The sequence below is a fragment of the Cygnus olor genome, chromosome Z, assembly GCF_009769625.2.
Source record: "Cygnus olor isolate bCygOlo1 chromosome Z, bCygOlo1.pri.v2, whole genome shotgun sequence".
In the NCBI taxonomy this organism is placed as follows: Eukaryota; Metazoa; Chordata; class Aves; order Anseriformes; family Anatidae; genus Cygnus; species Cygnus olor.
In genome coordinates, this window is record NC_049198.1 from 74,028,080 (window position 1) to 74,052,543 (window position 24,464).

General features: G+C 38.3%; 1 protein-coding gene across 2 annotated transcripts in view; it reads left to right on the plus strand.

Moving 5' to 3' along the window:
* ATG10 (autophagy related 10) overlaps nt 1-24,464 on the plus strand; it is an 83,235-nt gene that overhangs the window by 32,146 nt on the left and 26,625 nt on the right. For both annotated transcript variants that reach the window (XM_040541301.1, XM_040541302.1), the window contains exon 4: nt 20,110-20,239. In XM_040541301.1, the coding sequence (XP_040397235.1) occupies nt 20,110-20,239 (130 nt within the window). The remainder of the gene's footprint in view (nt 1-20,109; nt 20,240-24,464) is intronic.

Sequence of the window (24,464 nt, forward strand, 5' to 3'; positions counted from 1 at the left end):
CTGGAAAAAGTTATTTTGAGAGCATCTGATATCAAAGGGGTGAAAGCTGCAGAAATCTTGTTGAAAGTTAGATTGTTTCTCACAATGATGTTTCAAGAATGCTAGGAAGAGGAGTAAGGCAAGAAGGCTTAATGGTTTCAGGATGGAACTAGCATCTGAAAAGGAGTATATGATGCAAGATTGCTGTGTAAGACATGTACTAGGCTTGATACTGCATGCTGTTCCTGTGTGCATGGTCATCTAACTCACAATGAGTCTTTTAGTTAATGTGTGGGCAGATTTTTATCTAACACATCCTCATTTTGTAAAACCTGGACCTCAGTAAAGCCCAACATACAGTCTGCCAGGCTAACATGATTCAGGTATTCTGCACGTACTTGTATATGCTTTTTCTTTTTTATTCCAAATCAGGTGGATTTGTGTAAAACTGCCATGTATCAGGAAGGTTGCTCATGCACAACTGCCGTAGTGAATGAAACAAAGCACATCACCAACGGAATCAGTTGTTATGGCAAGAACATGTGCTGTGGCTGGTCAGTCAGTTTTGGAAAGCTCATACTAGCATACAAAGTTCAGTTTCATAGTAATAAGTAAATATGTTCTTATTTAGTTCTTGTAAACTCATTTTTTTTTCTTTCTATTTTATTTTTCCTTCAAAGATTATATCAAGACTTGAGATTTTCTGCTACTGTTTTGTGTTAAAAAATTAAGATCTTTTGCCATGGGAAGAACTCTATGATTGAAGAGCTAACAGGAATTCTAACAGAGGAAAATGGGAAGAGAATTTTAAATCAGAGTGTGTAAACTGTGTTTTAAGTACGCTTACAGCACCTACTTCTATGATTAATCCTTATCTGAATAGAAGACAAATTTGGGAAAGAGTTAACTGTCTTAATGTTAAAGTTATAGTTCTAAGTTAAAGATACAAACATATCTTGCCTGTATTGTTACTTCTCTGGCATTAAATTCTGTGCCTGGGTTTACCATGCTAGAATTTACAGAATTTACAGTTTATAGTGCTAGAATGTACAGGTACAGTGATATGCTTTTTCTTGGTTATATCTAGTAGTTATCTTCTGCCAGCTGGGGTATTCACAGGGTTCGGTGTTTTCAGGTTCAAGTATTTTTCCATTTAGTTCTTCAAGGTTGCTGAAAACTTAATTTTACTTTCCCTGATATAGGGGGATCCAGTTTTGGAAATAACGTTGTCTAATAGTTTACAGAACCATTTGGCAGTCTTTTTTTGTTCTTAAACTTAATTTTATAATACAGAGACTCATAATTCCTGTTTAAGTTGTTTGTTAGATTTTTTTCAAAGCATGATTTCAGCAGTGGCTAAAGCTGTGAAGGTTCGAAGATGCATACAAAAGTCTACTAAGGCAGGGTTACGTTAGTTTTGTCTTGTGATTGCAGTACAGACTGTTGATAAACGGTTAAGCATGGTTAGTGCTGATTTCAGTTTAAATTTAAACTATTATGGAAAGGGCTTTCCAAACACATTGTTATTTTACCAGTGAATAATATGTGCTTTTTATTTTGGAATGTTTGATTGCTTTGGAAACAAAAATATTCTTTAAGATACCTTAAGTATTTTACTGTCATGTATTTTACCGTTGTTTTAAGGGTTGCTGATATTCATAGACAGTTTCAGAACTGGATTTAAAGTTTTTTAGCTAAAATAGTGTTCTAAGGTAGGTAGTTGTTTTTTGTGTTTGGAAATACACAGCATTTTGGCGTAAGGAGTCAGTAATTAATTTGTACCCTCAGTTTTCTTGTGAATTTATCGTGTAGGATTGATCAAAGTGCTTTACCTTTCTGACTTTTTTCACAGAATAGCTTGTGTTTGTAGGGGGTAGAAGTTAAGAAAATAAAATAACTTTGTAAAGAGTTATCTCAATACAGAATAAGGAGTATATTTTGTAATGCCACTTTTTATGGAAAAAAACTCCTTATAATACTCCATAAAACTACTAAGGCAAGACCTTTACCTTGAGTGAATCATTCTTTGCATTGTGTTTACTTTCCTTTCAACCATTCCTGTCTTAAACAGTGAACAGATAGATATATTTAGGATCTGATCTTCTAGTGTTAACATTTTGGTCCTCTTAGGCTAACTACTGACAATTTTGCCTTTTTTTGTTAAGCTGGAACTGTAGAATAAGCAAAAATGGTGCAACTTAAAACGTTGTTTACGTAAAGACTGTGAGGATAAAAATCTCAGAACCGAGCTGTTTAATATTTATGTTACAGATGATCGACCTAACTTTAGACCAAACTATTTCACAATAAAGCTGTACATAACCACTGTTTATTGCAGTGATCCACATTCTTCTTCCATGCGACACATTAAAATCTGTGGAATTAAGCAAGCGGTACATTTGACCCCATTTTTCTTGTTTTTGTTGTCATCGAATTTTAATTTTGCAGTTTTTCCTGAGCAGGGGAGAGGGGAAACGTTACGTTGTCTGAATGAAACGCAGGGTGTGATGTGAGGAATTCCTCCTGCATGTTCTGCAGTAATGAGAGCATGTATATCATTACAGATTCCCCCGTTGCAGGTTGTTTATTCGGCTTGAGTAGCAACCATGTTTTCTGTTCGAGTACTAGCATATTGTATTGTAAGTAGTTACACATTTCTCTGGTGACCCATATCTCTGAGCAATTGGAGGACAATTCAAAAATGAAGAGAAAGATATGGCATTAGAGCAAGACTAGAGGGCTAGTTTAACCCCCTCTATCCTTGAATTTAGTTTGAAATACGACTTCCTGTTGGAGGTCTGGGTCTCTAATGGCACTGGGAGGAGAATACGTTTTTTTCTTACTAAATGTGTTGTAATTGCTGGGAAGGGTGGAATGGGTTGGTATGAACATTTATACTTGAGGGAAAAGCAGGAACATTGTTTCTAATTCCACTGAAATACAGACATTTTAGTAAGCTCTTCTAGAAAGATATAAGAAATGACTTGAAAACATCTCAATGGTGAGGCAAGTGTGCCCCAAGCGTGCAGTGCTGCTGGTGGGCACATGGACCAAACCTGCAGCTAGCCATTTCTCCTTCTAGGACCATCCCCTGCCCCAAACAAGATGAATTTGGCTGATGAAGCCTAGGATTTGTCGACAGGACAGCACTGCTGTCTGTGGAAGAGGCTGCCATCTCGCTTCTCCATGTCACCAAGCACCCTGGCAGCTCTGGTCGGTGCCTGGAGAGGCAGTAGATGCTCCAGGCCCTGCTGGGGACCATGCCATGTTGAAGTTAGGCCTTTGGTTTTATCTTAACGCAGGTTTGTTTGCGGCCCATTGTTGGCAGAGGCAATGGGCAAAACTGATGTAAGAGGTTCGTACGTGGTGAGCTGCAATAAATTGATTTTGGCTTTACAGCCTATCATGTAAATGCATGCTTTGGCTCATGAAGCACTTTGTCAGTACGCTCACTATTGTTACACAGTAAAAGCTTTATGGAAGGATTTGATGTGTCCCTGGTATCAATGTGAAATAAATGAATTTTCTTTGACTAGTAAGTGGCCTTCTTTTCCTTTTCTTTTCTCTCTCTCTCTCTCTCTCTTTTTTTTTTTTTTTTCTGAATTATAATTGCAATCAAGTTTATAAGCCTGTAATTCTCTTTTTACTTAGTGCTATATGAGTACTGTGGCAGAGGTGAAGGTGTTAGAGATTTTTTTTAATGGAGAAATTGTTCTTTACAAAGTCAACTTTTTCTTTTTTTTTTTTTTTTTTTTTTTCTCTAACTAGACTAAGGAAAACAAAGTAGCTTACATAGGATCAGCTTAATCCCACAGGAGGTGTCACAATGTATTAAACTTTTCTGAAAGTTTTTAATAGTAGTTCCACAATATGCTGCGTTGCCCAGCATAGCTGTATTTTTTTTGCGTCATTCCCCACCAGTGCTCTGCTGGGGAAAACTGCGTTATGGTTTTGTTGGTAGAGCATAGTATTTCCTTTTGACTGTGTAGCCAGCAGAGTAGTGAAGTGCCCATGAATGCCTCCTGGTAGAGATAGAAACCCTGTTTTATGGCTGAGAATCAGAATTGCATTAGGTTGTGTACACTTCTAGGGTTATCAAATTGAATGTCCAGCTGGTTCTAAGTTAGTCAGTTCAGCACACTGTAATTCGGAAATACACTTTCATTCTTAATATTTTAATGTTTCTAACCAGAAAGTTTTTGTTGAGTGAAAAATGCTCATGTTTAACTTTTGTGTTGAATAAAGGAAGAAACAAAACCACAAATACTAAAATTCAGGAGTTCCTCGTGGGATGGAAATTGCAGGATTTGGTTGGATGTCAGCAGTCCAAATTCTCTTTTCTTGTAAAAAGAGCAAATGAGATTTGTGAAATGTAGGCAGAACCCATAGTTGCAATATGAGAACGAGGGGCATTTGTCTTTTGTTTTGTTGATACTGTCAATACTTTTGTGACAAAGAGGGAGAGAAGAGCTGAGATCAGCTTGTGGATGATCTTGATGTGGCAACACTTGTGCTATAAACTCCATTTCCTGTAACACTATCCCTGCTCTATTGACAGTGCTTCCCAACATTGTATCATCAGCAAAAATTGTCTACAATCTCTTGCTTTTGTGCTCAGGTTATTAAGGAAAAAATTAACCAAGATTACTTTGCAGACCAGTTTTGGAGGTACCCAGCTAGTCAATTGTGTTCTGGACAGTAATTCTCCTTTGAGCATATCCCACTATTATCTCCCCTTTTTTTCCAGTTTCTTATACATTACTTTTTAATGTATTCCCCATGTTCTCCAGTTTAAATAATAATTTTCCATTTGGCACAGTATTGGGTATTTTACTGAATCCAGGCAGATTAGATCTCCTGCATTTCCTTGTCCACTAATTTAGTTATCTTATCAGAGAAAGATATCGAGTTAGTCTGCCATGGTCTTTATTTGGTAAACCAATGTTACATACATTTTGCTAGTGTTTCAATACAGCTCTGTATGTTTAATTACTCTTTCCTTCAGAAATTGTTCTAACCCCTGTAAGCACTGAAGTCAGAAAACAGCTACCTAGATAGTTTTTGTGTTCCACCCTCCCCTTTTCTTAGGTACAGATACTTCATTTGTTATTTTTCATTCAGGTATTTTCACTCCAATAGGATTCAGTTATAAAAACACAACCCTTGCTGCTGTATGTATACTTCTTGGGTCATGGGATGAGTGTGCCCTCATCCTCATTAACAAATACATGGTGTTCCCATCTTCTGCAGTAGCACACTGAGTGCATGCACAGTGCACAGAGACAAAATCTGAAATCAGGTTTGTGGCTGTTCTTTTATTTATTTGTTTTACTTGAACCTCAGTCTGATTACATTTTTGCATGACTTTTTTTTTTTCCTTGTTTTTCTTTTACTCATGTCTGGTGAGCTTTTTGCCATTTATCAGTGTAACTTCAGCTTGAATTTTGGCAGTTTTTACATTCTTCTTCTAACTCAGGCTTCAAGATGCAGGTTTTTTTCTTTGTCATTCTTCTGTTCTCTGTAGGTTTGCTGTTGTGTTTTTTTTTTCTCTCCATCTTTTCTGAGGTGATTATTCTCTCAGCTAAGACTGAGCTTTATTCTGCACTTTTTTTTTTTTTTTTTTGTAGTTCAGGATGTAAATTTTAGGCAGTTTTTGTATCTCTCATTTAAATAGATTTAAGTCTTTTCCGGATTTCTGTCCTTCACCTTTTTTTGTTGCTGAGCTGATTTAAACCATTATCTCTCTTAATTTTTCAAGTATTTAAAAAATATTAACTAGATTTGGAAAGGCTTATTATGGACAGTTTCTTTCAACAAATACTCAGTACTGGAAGATCCAAAAAATAGCTGTGATAATCTGCATGTTACAGGCCAAAATGCATTTCTCAGTTCATTTTGGAAGGTGAAGATCTGTTGTAAAATACTAAAAGCCACTTCTTTAATTTATAACATTCCTAGCTGATCCTAGAAAGCAGAGCCCACACTGTGCAAGGCCTTAAAATCTCAGGGATCTCTGTCAGTCTGATAGTGGAGATTCCCACCTGATTTGAAATCTTGTAATTGGTTGTTTTTGCATGTTGGAGCAAGACATAACAGTCAAATATGCTTAATACCATGTGTACACATATTCTTTCATATTTGTTTGTACTTATGTGTAACTGAAATCTTTGAGTCAGACTTATTTTGCATTAACAACTGTCCTGTAATAGTCTCGAAGCTCTGTTAAAATAAGTACAAATAATTTGTTGTTAGTACAGTGGCTTTTTGGTGAAGAAATATTTCAAGTATCATGTCTAGGGAAAAGTCTTGCCAGTATTAGGAACATCTATTATGTGATCTATTGCTACAAAGTTTGTCTCCTGCAGTTCCTGCCATCACTAATCTCTTTAGCAGTATTTGAGAGATTCTTACCCAGATAAAATCCTGTAGGTCCTTTTTGTACTATTATAAACCCTGTTTTTATAATTCTTCCCCCAGATGATTCTGATCCTAACTAAGTTATCTTCATCTGTGTTACTCATATTTCTCTGCATGATTCACAGATGGAATATAGGCACTGAAAGCACTTATTCTCAAAGAGAGGAACTTCTTTAATACTTTGCTTTGGATCCAGCACCAAAAGCCCACCAGAAGTCTCTGCTTCTTTCCGTGTTACCCAAGTTCCTGAATCAGTGTACTGACACTGGGCATGCTTCCCTTCGACCTCTCCCAGACTCCCATGTAACTCAAATGCAGTCCTTTCACTAATTGTGGTTGGTACGACCAGGCATCTTACTTTCTCTTTGGTAATTATGTTTTCAGATCTTTTTTTCTTTTTAATTTATATATATATACATATACATATATATATATATATATATATATATAAATAAAATTTTTAATAACATTATATATTTATGTTTCTTCATTTATGGCTTTATTCTCTCTTTGGATAACAGACATCTTTCACAGCATTTTCTTCCCAATTTCCTATTTTAAAACACTTTTATTAGCCGTACTAAACTTGACTGAAAACATCAGTGACCCAAGCTCAAATGATATCTTTTTGTACAGAGAAGTTAGTTTTGTGTGGTTACCTACCAATGACTAAGCTTCCCCCAAACTTCCAAACAAAGTTAATAAGTCATCTCATAATCAACATTGGTATTATGCCTCCACTTTCCTTCCCTTAAAAAGGTAAATCCCAGTGAGTCACAAAATTGCCACCAAAAGTTCCATTAAACCTTCATTTCTTTGAGCATTTTCCTCTGCCTCGTGTAGTCATCTGTGAGTCATTTCTGTGGAAATTGGGCTTTATCATTTGTCTCGGCATGAGGGACACTTAGTAGTTTCCCACACGTCTGTCTCGATCTGTGGCTTGGAAGTTGCATACTGAATGGCAAGAATAAAAAAGTATTGTGCTGCAGCTGGCTGCTTGTCCGGTGTGCTGAAGGTAAAGAGTCCTTCGAGAAGAGGTTACGAAGTCACCTAAGCAGATCATAACGTTCAAGGGAACTGGACTAGTTAGGCAAATTCACTTCCTGTGCCCCTATCGTTCGAGTGCTTCAGCCTGTTAGAACAAACATCTATATATCTACTCATCGTGTGCACTCGGGTGCAAACGTTTGTGAAAACATATGCTTCAATATAAAAAGCCAACATTTGCTTTTTTTTTTCTATAAACTGCATACTGTTTTGTAGCATTCGACATATGAAGGGTCCTGGTACTTGTGAACTGATTCCTGCAACTGTAAATTCCTGATCTGCTTGCATATTATTTCCATACTTGGCAAGGTCAAAATGCAGAGGTCGTCTTGTACCTGAAACATTACGGAATAGGGACCTCTGCAGTGATGTTTAAAATATCATATGGACACCAGGCCTTTATTCTAAAATTATACCTTCAGGGACTGCAGTTGAGTTGCAGAAAGCTATAAACAGGAGCTAAGAAAAAATCAATTGAGTCTTTGATTCTGGTGCATCACTATCATTCATGGGCTCTGCCTTATGAATAAAGTTACAGCATAGGATGTTAATAATATATTTAATGTATTTTTAGTTGCTTTTTCTTCCTCTACATCCTTTGTTTTGCAAATGCATGAAGTTTAATGTTTAGGAAGGCATGCTCATAGTTGATTCTAGATTTATTCCTTTATATAACCAGAAATGAATTAAGTAGTAAATATCTTGCAGTTTCTGTGGGACCCTATTTGGGGTACATGCAGCAGCATGCAGTACAATAAATGGTTCTTTCAGCAAATGTTTAGGAAAATGCTTTCCAAGAGATCTGCGCAAGATTAGAATTGCTGAGTGCTCTCCTCTTTGGCTTCCTGTTTTGGAATTAAATGCCTTCGGGACACTTGGAATATCTCAGTTTTGAAAAGCAAGAGCAATTTAACCAATTAAATACTTCATCGTCTTAGCTATGATTTCAGTTTGTTGTAAATAGGGACAAATATATGAAATGGTCCCTGAGATACCTTAATCAAATTGAAGGAATAAATTAGCTCCAGTAGCCATAGAATAGCTTTTGAGGGAAATTAGAGGAGGTAAACTGTAGCAAACAGCCAAATCTACATTCTGGCTCTTCCTGTGCACATATATAGAATTCCTAGTTCTTTTCTTACTGTATCCTGTGTTTCTGGTCCTATGGGACACTTGAGTGAATCGCTTTCTGATCAAGTCAAGGAAATTGGGTCTGTTGAGCCTCTCACGGTTCGTGCCTTCTGAGCGCAAAAGTCATCTGCAAAGGTTAGCACAGCATTGTGTCATTCACCTGGCTCCATGAATACCTGGGCTCTGCTCCCTGCTCCAGTGAATGCTTAGTGGCTCGTACGAGGCAGGACAGGAGAGGCGTCACCTGAAATGCCTTATAGCTTCATGCTTGAACTGCTCATCTGAAAGAAGAGAAATGCGCATCCAACTTTCCCCACGCAATAGGAGGAGTGGCACAGTAAGGCTTTTGACACTGTTTCCCACAGCATTCTCCTCATGAAACTGTCTGCTCTCAGCTTGGACTGGCGTACACTTCGTTGGGTTAGAAACTGGCTGGATAGCCGGGCCCAAAGAGTTGTGGTGAATGGAGTCAAATCCAGTTGGAGGCTGGTCACTAGTGGAGTCCCCCAGGGCTCAGTACTGGGGCCAGTTCTCTTTAATATCTTTATCGATGATCTGGATGAGGGGATCGAGTGCACCCTCAGTAAGTTTGCAGACGACACCAACGTAGGTGCATGTGTCGATCTGCTCGAGGGTAGGAAGGCTCTGCAGGAGGATCTGGATAGGCTGGACTGATGGGCTGAGGCCAACTGTATGAAGTTCAACAAGGCCAAGTGCCGGGTCCTACACCTGGGGCACAACAACCCCAAGCAGCGCTACAGGCTGGGAGATGAGTGGTTAGAAAGCTGCCTGGCAGAGAAGGACCTGGGAGTATTGGTTGATAGTCAGCTGAATATGAGCCAGCAGTGTGCTCAGGTAGCCAAGAAGGCCAACAGCATCCTGGCTTGCATAAGAAACAGTGTGGCCAGCAGGTCTAGGGAAGTGATTGTCCCCCTGTACTCGGCTGTGGTGAGGCCGCACCTCGAGTACTGTGTTCGGCTTTGGGCCCCTCGCTACAAGAAGGACATCGAGGTGCTCAAGCGAGTCCAGAGAAGGGCAACGAAGCTGGTGAGGGGTCTGGAGAACAAGTCTTACGAGGAGTGGCTGAGGGAGCTGGGATTGTTCAGCCTGGAGAAGATGAGGCTCACGGGTGACCTTATCACGCTCTACAGGTACCTTAAAGGAGGCTGTAGTGAGGTGGGGGTTGGTCTATTCTCCCATGCGCCTGGTGACAGGACGAGGGGGAATGGGCTAAAGTTGCGCCAGGGGAGGTTTAGGTTGGATATTAGGAAGAACTTCTTTACTGAAAGGGTTGTTAGGCATTGGAATGGGCTGCCCAGGGAAGTGGTTGAGTCGCCATCCCTGGAGGTCTTTCAAAGACGTTTAGATGTAGAGCTTAGTGACATGGTTTAGTGGAGGACTTGTTAGTGTTAGGTCAGAGGTTGGACTTTGTGATCTTGGAGGACTCTTCCAACCTAGTTGATTCTGTGATTCTGGGTGAATGCAGCATCCAGAGGGAGAAGGCGAAGATACCCGCTCTCCTTCTCCGTCTCAAGTTTTCTACTTTTCCCAAAAGAGGAAAGGTTGAACATTTTTTTTGAACAATTTGATGATTGCCAGAAGTATTTTACATAGCTTATTTATAAAATGTGAAGGGAAATTTAGATATGCTTCTGGAACATCTGTGTAGAGAAGAATCTCTTCAGGTCTCTCCACCTACTGCTAAGCAATTACTTCAGCTACCAGAACTCCCTTAAACTAGATAAATTGATGTATTTAGTTGTTTACAGATTATTTGGATTTTGCATCTCTGTAAATTATCTATGGCAACACTCTATAGGAGCTTAGCCAAGCATACCTATGTGCAGTGTGTACCATTTCTTGATTTTCTTAAAGCTTTTGCTACAGTGGTGTTGGCTGTCTGTTGTATTTATATAGTATTGTTGACCATTACAAGTGTTTTGAGTCTCATACTGCTGTAAAACTATTTAGGTATTCCTAATTTCGTACTGGGCTTTCTTGTCAATTAAAGCAAAGCTTGCCTGAAGATGGAGACTATTAGAGGATTCATTCCAGTTAGGAACATTGTAAATTGTTCATTCAAATTTTCTACTTGGCTTCAAATCCTTGGTTTTGGAGTACAGCTGGCTTCCAGGTGCAGTTGTACTGAGCTGTACAAAACTACTGGTGGTGTATTGTTATAGTTGGGATCCTGTTCTGCTTGTGTGTTTTCTTTATTTGCCCAAAAAAAGTCTCCTAACCCTTACTCAACAAAAGGAATACAGTATAGCTATCTTTATTGTTAGAAAATGCCCTAACAGTCTATTTTTAATTATAAGAATGTATTGCATTGTGCCTTCTCATTTGAATTTTGTGAATTTTAGCTACATTTCGTCAAACTACAATTACTTCTTTGTAAAGCTTGCTAGTGGTTAAAATTGCATTGAGTTCTATTATGTTCTGCATTCCTGGAAATTAATAGTATCATGTAATACAGCATGGCAGTTTTCATTTGAGATTACATTAATAAAAGAAGCATTCAGTACTGTCTTTCCATCCAGTATGAATGTCATCAATATACATTTGGGGTAGTTGTGATCAGTGACATTTGATAACATTATAGCTATTAATACTTAGAGTATATAGAGCATTTTGTTTGAGAATGAATGGGAGGGCTTTTGACCTATCCGAATCTAAATACACAGCTTTGCGTTTCCTGTGTAACAGTGATTGGAGAGTAGAAAGTAAGTACATCTGTATCACATCATATATTAATAAAATTATCCATTTTTTAAAGCAGGTAAAAGCTGAACTCATTTGACTTGGTAAAGTCCAGTCCTGTTCCCTAAAAAAATAATAAAAAAATATTTATTATGTTTATATATTTCCAAAAAGAAAACATTGTTGGTCCTAGTATGATACTAGTTTTTGTATAAGTGTAGGAACAAATCCAGAGATTTTTTTGAGAACTTACAAGTAAATTGATAACTATTCTGAGTGATAGTTAAATTTTTTGAATTGAGATTGATTTTGAAATAGATCATTATATTTTAATTTTCTCTTCCTGTTGTCTTAATACAAGAATCATATGTGCTTCAGCCTTAACATATAGTTAATTTAATTGGACTCAAATAAATACTCATACTCAAATACATTAGTTGTAATGAAGCTATATTGTTTATGGTTATGGTTTCTAATTGTTGTGATTGTGTAGTATAGGTTATGGCCAAGCTTAGTGTAGCATCTCAGGTAACTTTTAGGCTGTATCATTCTGACAGACATAGAGGAAATTAGATAGTATTTCCTTTTCCGACTAGGCAGCATGCAGCCATTAATTACCCTGATTGCAGTGAGCGGTGTGACGGAAACCGTTCACCTCTCATTGGCGGTTCGAGTGGCCCGGTTGTGCCTTTTTCTTATGATGTGGAGGGTGGGCATCAGAGCTGGCAACCCCCGAAACGCTTGTCCTGGCCCCACTGTGGCTACCTGGGGGCTGTAGCACAGCACCAGGCTTCTGAACCGCACCATCTCCATTTCCCATCCAGCCGCTTTTAATTACAACCTGTAACTTCAAATTTCATGTTTTTATAATGCCAGATTTTGTGATAATTTGAGCATTTCTGTCTGTAACGTTTTCACTTGAATTACTGCTAAACACTGTCAGCCTTGGCATCATTTTCATGCAGTTTCCCATCTGAGAAATTAATGAGGATTTGAGTTTGTCTTCTGTAAAGTAAAGAGCTGTAGGAATTTGCTGTCAGTCTCCCTATTGAATTAAGTGTGGCCAAAACTGGGTTGCTGCTGAGATTTTCAATACAGAAATAATAATCCGTGTTCTAAAAAGATAAAACTGACCTAAAATACGGCTGAACTGTTACCTTTCTCTTCTAATATCCCGATTTTTTTTTCCCTTTTTGCCTATGATAAAGCATATTATTATGAAGTGTAGAGCCCAATCCCGGAAGCTCTTCAGTCCAAAAAAAAAAAGCAATAATCCTATGCAATAGTGCTTAGCATTATAGAAATAACTTTTCACAATTTGTACAAATGCAAGATAATAACATAAGTAATAGAAAAATGCTGCAATTTGTTTGTTTTTCTGGGTAAAATTCAATGATACAACTTAGTCCATGTGTCAGCTTTACACTTTTTTTTATACTCTAATAGTTGTTGCAAACTGTGCAGCCGTGTATAGTCATACCTACTTGATCTGTTTTTCATGAACCTTGAAACTCACCTCTGTGTGTGTATGTATATGTATACGTGTGCATGTTTGTAGTTTGTTCTCATGTGGTTGCACTGTGGAGAACGGGCATGTTTTGCAAGTAGTTTTATGCAAGTGTGGGTATAATATTCCCAAATTTTCTATCAAATGCAATTTTCTTGTTTCAGTCTTAAAATAGTAAAAATGACGTATGTAAATCTGTAGAGGCGACAACCACTGAAGGACATGGCTGCACATGGCAGCTCTGGCCAAAATTTGGTCCCGCAGAACCTTCTCTCAGCCCGTGATGTGCCTGGGGCCCCTGCAAAAGCCGTGTTGGTCATGCCATGAACTACATGGCCATGCCATGAACTACATGGCCATGCCTCGCTCTCAGTGTCAGCTCTAGTAATACTATGCTTCTTTTTAGAAGTTTTAGGAGGAGCTGGGGTTAGCCAGCCCATCATTCTATGCTCGACTTTGTCCTTCCCCCTCTCCTGGCTGACTTGCCTTGCTTCCTAGCTTCACTGTTAGCTGTAATTTCCACCAGAAGGGATTCTTCTGACATACTGTTCCGGCACCTAAGCCCTGTTCAGAATGGGTCCTTGTACTTAGTACATAAAAAAGAAGACAATGTCTCTTTTGGGGGAGGAGGAGAGCCACCAAATTCTGCATTTTACATGTGACAACAGAGGAAGAATGAGGAGTTGATTTTGAAAGAATTCACCACCTTTATATGAAGATAAAAAAAAAAAAAAAAAGAAATCACAACTGTTCTGTTTTCATGGTCCATTGCTTCTTTCACTTGAATAGATTTTGCTTTCACTTGTGATAACAGTTTTAAAGCAATCAAAAGACAAATCTAATTTCCAACCATTAGAAACGATTGTTAATGCATGAGGGACTACTAAAATTTTATGTGCTGCATCTTTTTGGGGTGGAAGCGTTGGTTTTGTTCTTTTGGAATGCCTTGAATGACAAAAGGCTGTGTTTTTTGTTAGTAACTTGTATTTTCTGGGAGAAAGTCATTCTAATAATCACTGAATTCTTTACCGTTGTCAGTGTCAGGGTGCTGACTTGTAGTTAGGAGATTTTCCTATGTGAAATGACTTATTTAAGGGATCCATGTACCCATAGGAATCCATTTACCTCAACATATGTCTGTGCTTTCCATAGGTGACTTAGTGGCTTTTCAAGGAAGCTATGTCTTCCAGAACAAGGCTCTTTGGACTTGGTGTTTAGCAACATCACTGACTGATTTAAGGCCCACTTTGCTTCTGGTATTGAAGGGCAGTATTTAACCAGGTTCTTCACTTTGCTAATTGGATTTGAATAAACCCAAGATAGTGGGGAGGATCTTGTAGCAGCATAAAAATATAAATCCATAAGGTAAGTTTGTCATTTTTCAAATCTCTTATGTCATCCTTGCATTGCTTCATCTGTCACTAGTGATGGCCACACTGGAAAACACGCGGAGATTGTTGGATGCCTCATATATAGTTAAGATAAAAAATCAATTTATTTACGTATATGAAAAAGCTGAAACTGGTGGCAAAGACATTTGTATACCATTCGTCTTGCACTTAAATTATTCAGGAAGATGTCCACATTTTTGTGTTTTTTATAGGCCATGATACAGTGGGCCAAGTGTGATTAGGGCCTCTAAGTTTTAGCATAGTATGAGTATTTAATAGGGAAAGGAAAATGCTGGCAATCACTTAATACAAACTGAAATTCTCTTACTGTGTTAAAATAGAAAGCATGTGCTAGGACGGTTTTGAGGTTCTTACAAGTTTTTTTATTTTTTTTTTCATCCTCAGGATGTTTATTTTTGCAAGGGGATTTTTTGCATTTTATAGGCCGCCTTGCAATTCCCACATAATGGTTCATTTTGAGACTCGAATCCAGGCGCTCGGCTCATTTGCAGTTCAGCCTTTGCTCAGTCATCCCAGCTGGTGTCTCCTGCCATCATCACCAGCTTGTGGCGAGGGTCCGTAATGGCTGCCGGGGGACTGCAGCCCAGGGCTCCGAGCCTCCTCGCAGGCCTCGCCGGCTGCTGTGACTTTGTGCCGGGTTTTCGGCATGGCAGGGGAAAGGAGGCTCAGCTGCAGGGAGTCGAGGTCTGCGTGAGGCGGGGGATGATGCCTTGAGAGCCTGCACCAGAGGGACACAAACCAGCAGCAGAATGACCTGCAGAGACTAGCACAGCGGGTGCTGCAGGCAAAGACGTGAGGCACAGTCCAAATAAAAGTGGAGAACACCCAGGAGGAAGAATAAAGAGCGCAGATACAATCTCGCCATGCTGCCGCACCCTCCACATTAAGCGCTGTTTTAATTCTATCTGATGAATGCTGTCCTGCCATTCAGTTTTCATGTTCAGATCTCTGCATTTGCCAAAGGGAAAGTGTTGGACTGGGAGGGGAGCTGCTCCGGGAAAGCTCTTGTGCTTCACACAGGAGCTCACAGTCGTTTCTGGAGAGAGAGGAACACCACAGGGGAGGAATGTCTGAAGAAGTATGTACACGATACATTAGTTCTTAAGTTCAGAGGCCAAAACAGAATCGAGTGTGAATGTATTCTAGGTGATGAAATCAAATTTGCTTACTGATCTGGACTGCATCTCCCTTTTCCCCCTGGTAATGGGACTACCAGTACCAGTCGTGGTGCCTGCATCACCTCTTCCTCCCCTTCCTGCTCGCGGCCCCATCCTCCCGACCTCCTGCAGGAGCATTTATTTCCTGGGAGGCTCGCCTGGAGCAGGAGGAAGCAGAGGTCAAGGCGCCAAAAAAAGAGATGAGGAACATGGGAACTGGGAGAAAGGCAACAGTGAATGGATGATATCCAGGAGAAACGACATGCCTGCTGCTCAGGCCACAGAAAAAAGGTCCCCAGAAAAAGACTTTAGGTGCAGGGAGTTTGGGCTGAGTAAGGAAGGCCTGTGTGAGGTGGAGAGAGGGAAATGCTTGGTGTAATGTCAGCAGAGGAGAATCCCCTTTCCATCAGGTGATTCTGCCCCTTCCCAGCGCACCCCATTGCTCCCCGGGGCCTTCCGTTTCCATCGAAGCCCTTCCTCCAAAAGTAACCTTGCCTAAACCCATACCTTCCTGCAGCCTGCAGAGCACAGCTACTGCTAAGAAGATCAAAGCAGGCCTGTACCTCTCCCCTGCTCTCAAGTTAACTTGTTACCATGAGATTTTAACTTGTCATCTTCATCAGAAGGAAAAAAAATACTACATGATTTTGTTTTCAGAGTGACATGCTACATCACTTCTGATCTATTGATTTAAATAATTCAGCATTTAAAAAGGAACAAATCAACTTAATTTGTTTAGGGGGTACTTAAAGGTTGAGAACAATTTTATATCAATTAAAATTAGTGATAATTCATTTATGACGGAACTAATATAATTAATTAGGTGGTTGCTGCCTATCTTTTTATAATAGATACATTGCTTTTAAACATCTGCTCAATAGTCCATTATGATAACACAAGAATGATTTTACATGAGAGCAACAGAGTAGCAGATGCTTCCTGATGACAACTTCCCAATTTGTTTAGGAAACAGTCGGTGAGTCCTCGATTCACAGCTTTAACATGAAGCATGGCAACCATGCAAGCAAATTGCAATGCAGAAACACAAAGTTGAGAAATAAAATTATTTCATAGCATTTTAAGGATTGCAATTTAAATCTAAACACTTTCTAAGGTGTTTAGATTTAATAGTAAACTTCTTTTCTTTACTCAGGCATGTTTATTTTGTCTTTACAAGATCTAAGCAAAATTATGAATTTGTTATGTATGTACAGCTGTGAATGTTTTATATCAGTTGTTCAATCTCTTGATGTAAAAATTGATTTCAGTATTGTCATTGTTAGAATATCTAAATAATCTAAATAAAATATCTAGAATATCTATACAACGGTATATGTGAAAAAAGAAAGTAGAACAATTACTTGAAGAAAAAAATTAAATAGGCTAGCAAATGAAAATCAAGATTTTTTTTTTTTAATGAGTTACACTTGCATTTTATGTTTGTGGCTTTATCAGTAGTTGGTTAAAGACTGAAAAAGAGATGCTTTCTTTTAGGTTGATATAGTACTTTCTGAGGTTCCGTGGCTTTATACAGCCATGCATAATTTTTAGATGTTCCAAAGATTGCCTAAAGTGACTGTGCTCGCTTTATTCATATCATCAGCAAAGTTCATCTCATCAGCAAGAGAGATAGCATCAGAACTTTTCGGCTCCAAAATGTACTTTCCCTGCATAAATCCTATGCATCATACTTACAGAGGCGGTAAAGTACAGGATTACACATCGGTGCTGTATTTTTTTATTTAAAAAAGTCTTGTCACTGCTGTTTCCGGAAAGGAAAGGGGATTAGAAATAGCCCTAAGAAGGATTCAGCTATCTGTGTTTCTATGCAGATCACAAATACAATGCTCCCACTTGTCACTAGAAATAGCAGGAAAGGAGATCTGATTATCAGAAACCGTTTTTGAATAAGCATAGGAACTTTGTAGTAGACCGAAGTCCATCTTGTAACAGAGCAGAAGAGTGTCAGTTTCAAAGCTTCTTCAAGCTTTGCTTTCAGTTGAGTGCTTGACTTCAGACACTGCTTAAACTATCAGTCAGCGAACCCCAGGATAATGCAAAATGAATGCGTCCACAAATACTCTGCTCTCCAAAACAGTAATTTGTTTAGAGTAAAGCTGTTTATACAGCCTTCTTCCCTTGTCGGCTGCCTCTCCTGCCATCGAACTGTGTATGTCTTCTGGGAAGGCCACTTCTGGAGAAAATCAGCTTTCTCTGGAAGTAATGGGATGTTTTGGTAAGTAGCCCACAGTCTAATATCCTTCTGGTAATGGCAGAAATTCTCTTGAGAGTTTTCTCACTGGCCATATCAAAGAACAATGAAATTAGGAGGACTGACTGGCTCCTTCGCTTTCCTTTTCCTAATCCAGAAAATGAAGATAGAAGTTGCTTACCAGCTGAAATCCTTGCTAACCCAGCAAGCTGAATTCTTGATGACAAAGTTATTCTTAGCTTAATTTATGACTTTCTGAGATATTAAGTAGGGTATTTACAAAACATGTTTTCCCTAGGGGTATACAGCTTTTGAGTATTTAATTTTTGCGTATTTGAATATTAGGTTACTTCTTTTCCTAGGTATTTGCAGGTAATAAAGAATATGACTCCTTTATCATTCAGTCTAAAATTATCACAAATTAGATATTAGTATTTATGTGAGGGTTTAGAGTCATTTACATACACAAAACAGGAGAGAGAAGTATGTGTATACAGACAGCATTTTTTTTGGTAGAACAACAACATTAATACATAGACAGGTAGTTCTGCCATTTCCAGAAGTATTTTTAGGGCAAGGTAAACTAGTGACTAGGCATAATACCCAATGAAGCATTAATTCAGCGGCATGATTTTGATTCCAGAAGGCTGATCTGAGAGGGTTTTTTAAATTTTAATCTAGGTTCTGTTCTGGAACTCTTTCTCTTTCCCACCCCTATAAACTTGAGAGCCAAGTTGTTTTTTGATTTCTTTTACCACCTGCTGCTGCTGTTCTTTCTTTTACTATTCACACTAAAGCACTGAAAACAGATCAATTTAAAGAAAGTTGTTTACTTTAGAGAATCTCTCTTTTCCTGAAGAGATTTTTTTAATGGTATTCTTCTGTATTTGACATCTGATCAGATGTTCCAACATGAGGGAAGAAGAAAAGACTTTGCTTTCTTAGTCTGTTCCATTGTTTTGTAGGAACTGGGGAACTGGGCATGGCATAACTAACTTTACCTGGCCCATGAAGTCAGATATAGCAGTCATCATTATTCCTTCTGATGTGTTTTCTTTCACATACAGTTTTTTAAAACTAGGTTAACATGGAGGGGATTTTCTTTACTGTTCCATTTTGGTACTTAAGATATCTTTTTTACTGATAAGCTAAAATCAAGCATTGCTGCAACTGTTTAGAACCTCCCATAAGCCTTCTACTCCATGACCATCTGTGATTTTCTCATTTAATGTCCAAAATTGTATTTACAGTACCTTGGTCTGTTGCTTCCCATGATCTGGGCTCTTTATTCATGATCTTCTATCCATGTGCTTCAACAGTATCTGGTTGTCTAAAATGCTAAATTTGGGCAAAATACCTTTTATGTGGACTATCAAAAAAACCTTAAAGTATTTTATGTGTCATTACCATTATAGTTTTTCTGGTCTTATATCTCTTCATGGATTGATTGATGGCTGACTTATGGGTGTGAGATAAAAATAAATGGCTTTAAATTTCTCATGTGTTAAACCAGTATGGCGTTCAAAGGATGCTGGTTCTTCTTTTCTGTTCAGTCTTTTTCATTTTGCTTGGGCAGAGACAGTAAACCAATATTCACAGTTGGTTGGCAATAATAAACTTGTGAAGTGCACACCCAACCTATGGGGCATTATGGTTGCTTAGTTCATGCATGTAAATTTGGGGGTTTGAAAACCAAACAAGTCCACACCCGTAGTGTCTTCTTGGAAAGTTTGTTCTAACATTTAATCTTAGTGGCATTAGTAATTTAATTTTCAGAAATGTTGAGAATTGAGAAATGTTGAGAATTGTCGATTTTTAGAAAAGTCAAAACAACTGGGTGTTTAGCACCATTTGAATATTATTTTGAAATTAACAAATTGATAAACATGTTAAGAGATTTATGCACCAGCTGGGGAATATCTCAATGCAATAACTTCCATCTCTTCAGATTTATTTCAAGTCTACAACATACATTAATTACTTTACACCTGAAATATACAGTGACAGGAGGAAAATGTCTTAGCTTTTAGAAGTATTATAGTCAAAAACAGCCTTTTGCAAAAAGCCTTTAAAGAAGGTAGAGCAGAGAATTTTTGGTGGATACTGTTGATTTGTCCTTTGGCAAGCAAAACCAGATTATTTAAGGACACACTTTTAAAATGGTTTATAGTAATGTTAATCAGAAGAGATGCAGCTGTAGTTAGCTTATTGTACAGGTATTCTGCCATAAAGATTTTAGTGAACTTTTCCTTTTTTTCTTTTGTTTACAAAAACAGCGTGCACTTAGAAAGACCTCAGTTCTGCAAATGCTTGCACATAGTTCACAGAGTGTAAAAGTAAGTGTGCAAGATGTCTTTGTAGGTTTTGGACTGCTGTGATTTTCTTTCTCATTAAAATTCTTTTTGTAATAATAGAATAGTGCTGTTAAAGTGGTGATCACTGTTTTTTCTATCCTATATGTTTATTAATTACAGCAGTTGTAATTAACTTCCTCTTGATAAAAATACAAAAGTTGATATATTATTGTGTTCACGTTTATTGTTTTAGGAATCTTTGGATGATTCTCAAGTAGCTGGAGTTTGTGCAACAACAGAAGAAGTGGTTCGCTATGAATATCATGTCTTGTACTCCAGCAGCTACCAAGTACCCGTGCTTTATTTTAGGGCTTGCTTTTTAGGTAAGACCAATTTTCTGTTAGACAAAGTGATGAATAAAAAAATGTCAGATGCCACAGATGTTAAAAACACAGATTTTATATTAAACAGAGGAACAAAATAATGATCGTATGTAATAAGAAAGTAAGAGATGAGACTGTTCACCAGTAAATTTTATAATACTCCAGACACAGAGCTTCAGGACCTTGGAGTAGATGATATCATCTCAGCCTGAAGGAGGCTGATCTTTGGCTCCTGGCATCTTGCCTGTGGTTGACTAAAACTGCTGATCATTTTTCTTGTTCTTTCCTTTAAATGAATACAAAAACCTTAAAGCTGCAGGTTTGAATTTGACTATGAAATAAGTGGAGAGAATTACAGTGCTTCAGCAGAACTGTGTCTGCTTCTTTGAAGCCTGACTTTGAGCCACAAGGCTGGCGTGTAAATGAACCTTTAAAAGTGTATGTTGTTTTCTGTTGAAATCAGCTGCTTTAAAAAATAATGATAATAATAAGGTATTGCCTTTTTCTATCTATTAAAACTGGTTCTTGAAACACAAACTGATCTTTTTTTCCTCCTAAAATGTACATCTTGTTACCCATTACTCAATTGCTACAGCTACTGTGATTTTACTCACCATCCTGTCAGGAAGGAAGGAGGAACACAGAGCCTCCCTCCAAGGCCACTGTTAGTGTCACTTATTTAATCAGCAAACATAGAGTGATCACACTGCAGCACTGGCTGTGCTCTGTTCCTCTCTGCCCGAAGACTGCGTACCAAGGGCTGAGGGACTGAAATCTTCAAGTCATTTCTTCAGTCTCCTGCATGGTAGCATCAGCATCTTTTGTGTTTTGAATAATCTCCTAACTTTATCTAGATAAAGATGTCTGACTGTTGCCAGAGATATCTTTCTTTCTTTTTAATTAAAAAGTGGCTTAAGATGCTTTGAATGTGTTTGGTAGATTTAATCACTCTCTGCCTTATATTGTTTAATGGTTTCTAATTTTGCAGTGTTAGCATTTTAAAAGGCACTTTAGATTTAAAATTGAAGAACAAATTCTCATAGACTCCCTGGTGAAAAGATTTTAGTCAGAGGTGCAGTTTCAGGAATGGATAATTTGGGGTAAATTTTCAAACTGGGACATAGGGAATTGGGGACATTGCTCTATCTTTACCACCAACAGAACTCATTTGCACACATCCTGCTGCAAATTTATTTCTAGAGTTATTACAGGCATTTAGAAATGTGCAGTGTTTTGCCTTTAAACTTATGTGTAGACAAAACGGTGAAGAAAGTTTTGCTGTAAGAGACAGATTAACCTATTTGTGGTCCTGAAAAATGTCATAATCTTGGTTTTTGCTGAATTAATAGTGCATAGTCTCTACAGAAGAGATGGAGATGCTGCAGGTAGAAGAAATAGGACACTATTTCTACTGTACTGTACTTTCATATAATTAGTATTCACCATAAGCAGTTAATCACCAGAGAAGAGCTCCCAGAGACAAAACAAGTTGTTTAGCTTGTCAGCATCAGGGAATCGGAGGTGTTGAAACATGACTCCTTATATCTGGAAGTGGATATTACAGAAGCTAGTGGATGATCTAATGCACAGTCGTAGTATTATGTGCCAACAGCTCCCCTTGCAGTACAAATATGTAATTGCTCCTGCAAGTGAGATTATGTTTTAAAATGCTTTTTGGGAACCTTTCACAATGGAAAACAAGGACTTTTTTGAGATAATTCCTGAAGTCACCTGGGCTCTCTTTCGCATTTAACTCTTTCTTTTAACATATAACGTTCTCTGACTCTTGAAGAGAGAAGGATACAAAATACTGGCAATAAGTACTTCTCCAAGAATATTTTCAGCTATTATTCCCTGATTTTAGTTCTGGATAGTTTATTTTTGAAAACAGCAAAATCTATCATTACTGCAAATAATTTACCTGCCTATGCAGTGCTATCTGAAGGCACCAACGTGGGGTTTTTCAGAAACATGCAAACATCAGTCAGTCACAATTACCTGAGCTCTCTCAGAGAAATATCTTTTGTCTTACCCTGAGCCTAGTATGAAGGAAATTCTAGGTAAAGCCCCGAGATTTTTTTCCTGAGAAAGGTCATAGTCTTCCTGTGATAGGCTCCTCACCTTGTTTCTCAGACAACTAGAAATACTCACTGCATTCCTTATCTGAAATTTTCAGGGAAGAATCATCTTCTGAGACCTGCATTGATTTCTCACTCTAAATTCCTACTATTGTTTTCAGATTAACTAACAAAATGGGTTCTTCACAAGTCTCTTGCGAGCTGCTCGTGGTTTCCCTTGAATCCTGTCCATACTGATCCTCATGTTAATTAGAGCATGTTGCAAGAGGTGAAGGTGAGCTATAATCCTTCCAGTGTTTCCACAGCCCTACCCTGTTTTGTCTTCCCCAGCAGCAGAGCATGGAGGTTGAATTTAAAACTCTGCTTCCTCTCTGGCAGTATGTTAAGTGGCCATTATAACTCGAGGCCTGCCTAGGAAATAATAATTCTTCTGTTCAACCTGACTAAGTAGTTTTGCTTGTTTTGCAATGCAATTCACTTCCTCACTTTGTATGTTATGATAGCAACCAGTGCCAGCCTGTCCAAATCTGCACTATTCCAAATAGACTCTAAAAACTTTTGTAGAACAATTAAATCCCTCCTTTCTCCCTCCATATGTAAGTCCATTTTTCACTGACTGCTTGTCTCCAGCAGTCCCTCTTAGGAAAAAGGCTTCTGAAAGGGTTGCTGTGGAGTTTTTCCCGTGCTCTCCAGCAGGGTAAGCATCTTCAGGAGCTTGTGTCAGTGAGGACATATGGTTTTCACTCCTTTCTGCTAGCAGTTGTGCTTAAACATTGCAGGTCAGCCCTTCCAGCAGAAAGACAAAAGCTGAATTATAACCTTATCCTTGCTGCTGTTTAAATTGGATGAGTTATTTTCTGGAATTCCTTTTTAAACCTTTTTTTTCTTTTTTTGTCGGAAGAAGTTTGATATGTAAGGTAGTAACAAGGTAATGGCTTGAAATTTTAATTGCAATAGGACTAAAACATTTTGAAAGACATCTAAACTTTTTGGTAGTCTCTGGGGATAGATTTACAGGGAAGATTTTGTTCTGTGCAAGGACAAATACTTCAGCTGAAAATGATTAAATGTGATGACTGTCTGGAAAGATGCTTGGGAACATTACAGGATACAAGAAGATATTTTTAGGATACATATATACATCTAAGAAACATTTTTCACCAGTTCACGATACTTCCCATGTGGCATATATTCCTAAATTCAGACCTTCTGAAGTCCAGACAGTGGTCCTCAGTATCTCAGAGTGTCAGAGAACTAGGTGTCCTTTCTCCAATATTAGTCTTATGTATGCCATACCTTTGAAAAGCAGGAACCCTTCTTTATTTTTCTGACTTCCGAGATTACCAAAGAGGTAGCTGAAGAAATGCATGAACCCCTTGCTGAGATCTGATGTCAGCAATTAGCCCTCTTAGAGACAGATGGTGTAGGCAATTAGCCTTCCCCTTCAGTGTTGGCATCAGCCAGATGGGCTGGGCTAGGTCCAGTAAGCTTTCTTTAATCAGCAGAGTATTTCCCCTTTTCTTCATCTTTAAGATGTGAAGGAACTTCAGTTTTTTCCTGAATTGTCGTCATCTAAAGCCATACCTAAAAACACCTCTTGCATTGACAGTGGGGTAGCAGCAACAAAATCACAGGTGGACACAGGTATCATTCAGGAAACACCCTGTATGTCAAGAATAGAAAGGCTTGTCTGACACTTTGCTGCTTCTTTTTCCTGCAAAGGTAGAGGAAGATTCGTGAATACTAAGTACCAAAAAGAAAGAGCAGGAGTAATGGGAGTCAACACAGACTGCACCCCAGCTCACCTATAAAAGAGTGAAGAAAGGGGATTTTCAAGCTGACCTGCTCAGAATATGTTTAGCTTTCTGACAATACAGATAGATCCCTGCCAATAAAAACCACGCTAATCAGTGGTTAGAGAGAGACAGCTTGAAAGACAATGTAACTTCCTCCAACCCTGAAGGCATGACTTTCTGTGTTCATAACAGTACTGGGCCTGATGGATGCACTTTCCAGAAATCAGACTTACTCTCTAAAGTCAAAAGCACTCTCTCCTTTCTCAGAAAAATGTCTCTTCTTAAGACCTTGGTCTATGAGAAAGGGCTGTATCATGGTTTTGGACATATACAAAATTTTGTTAAAAGAAA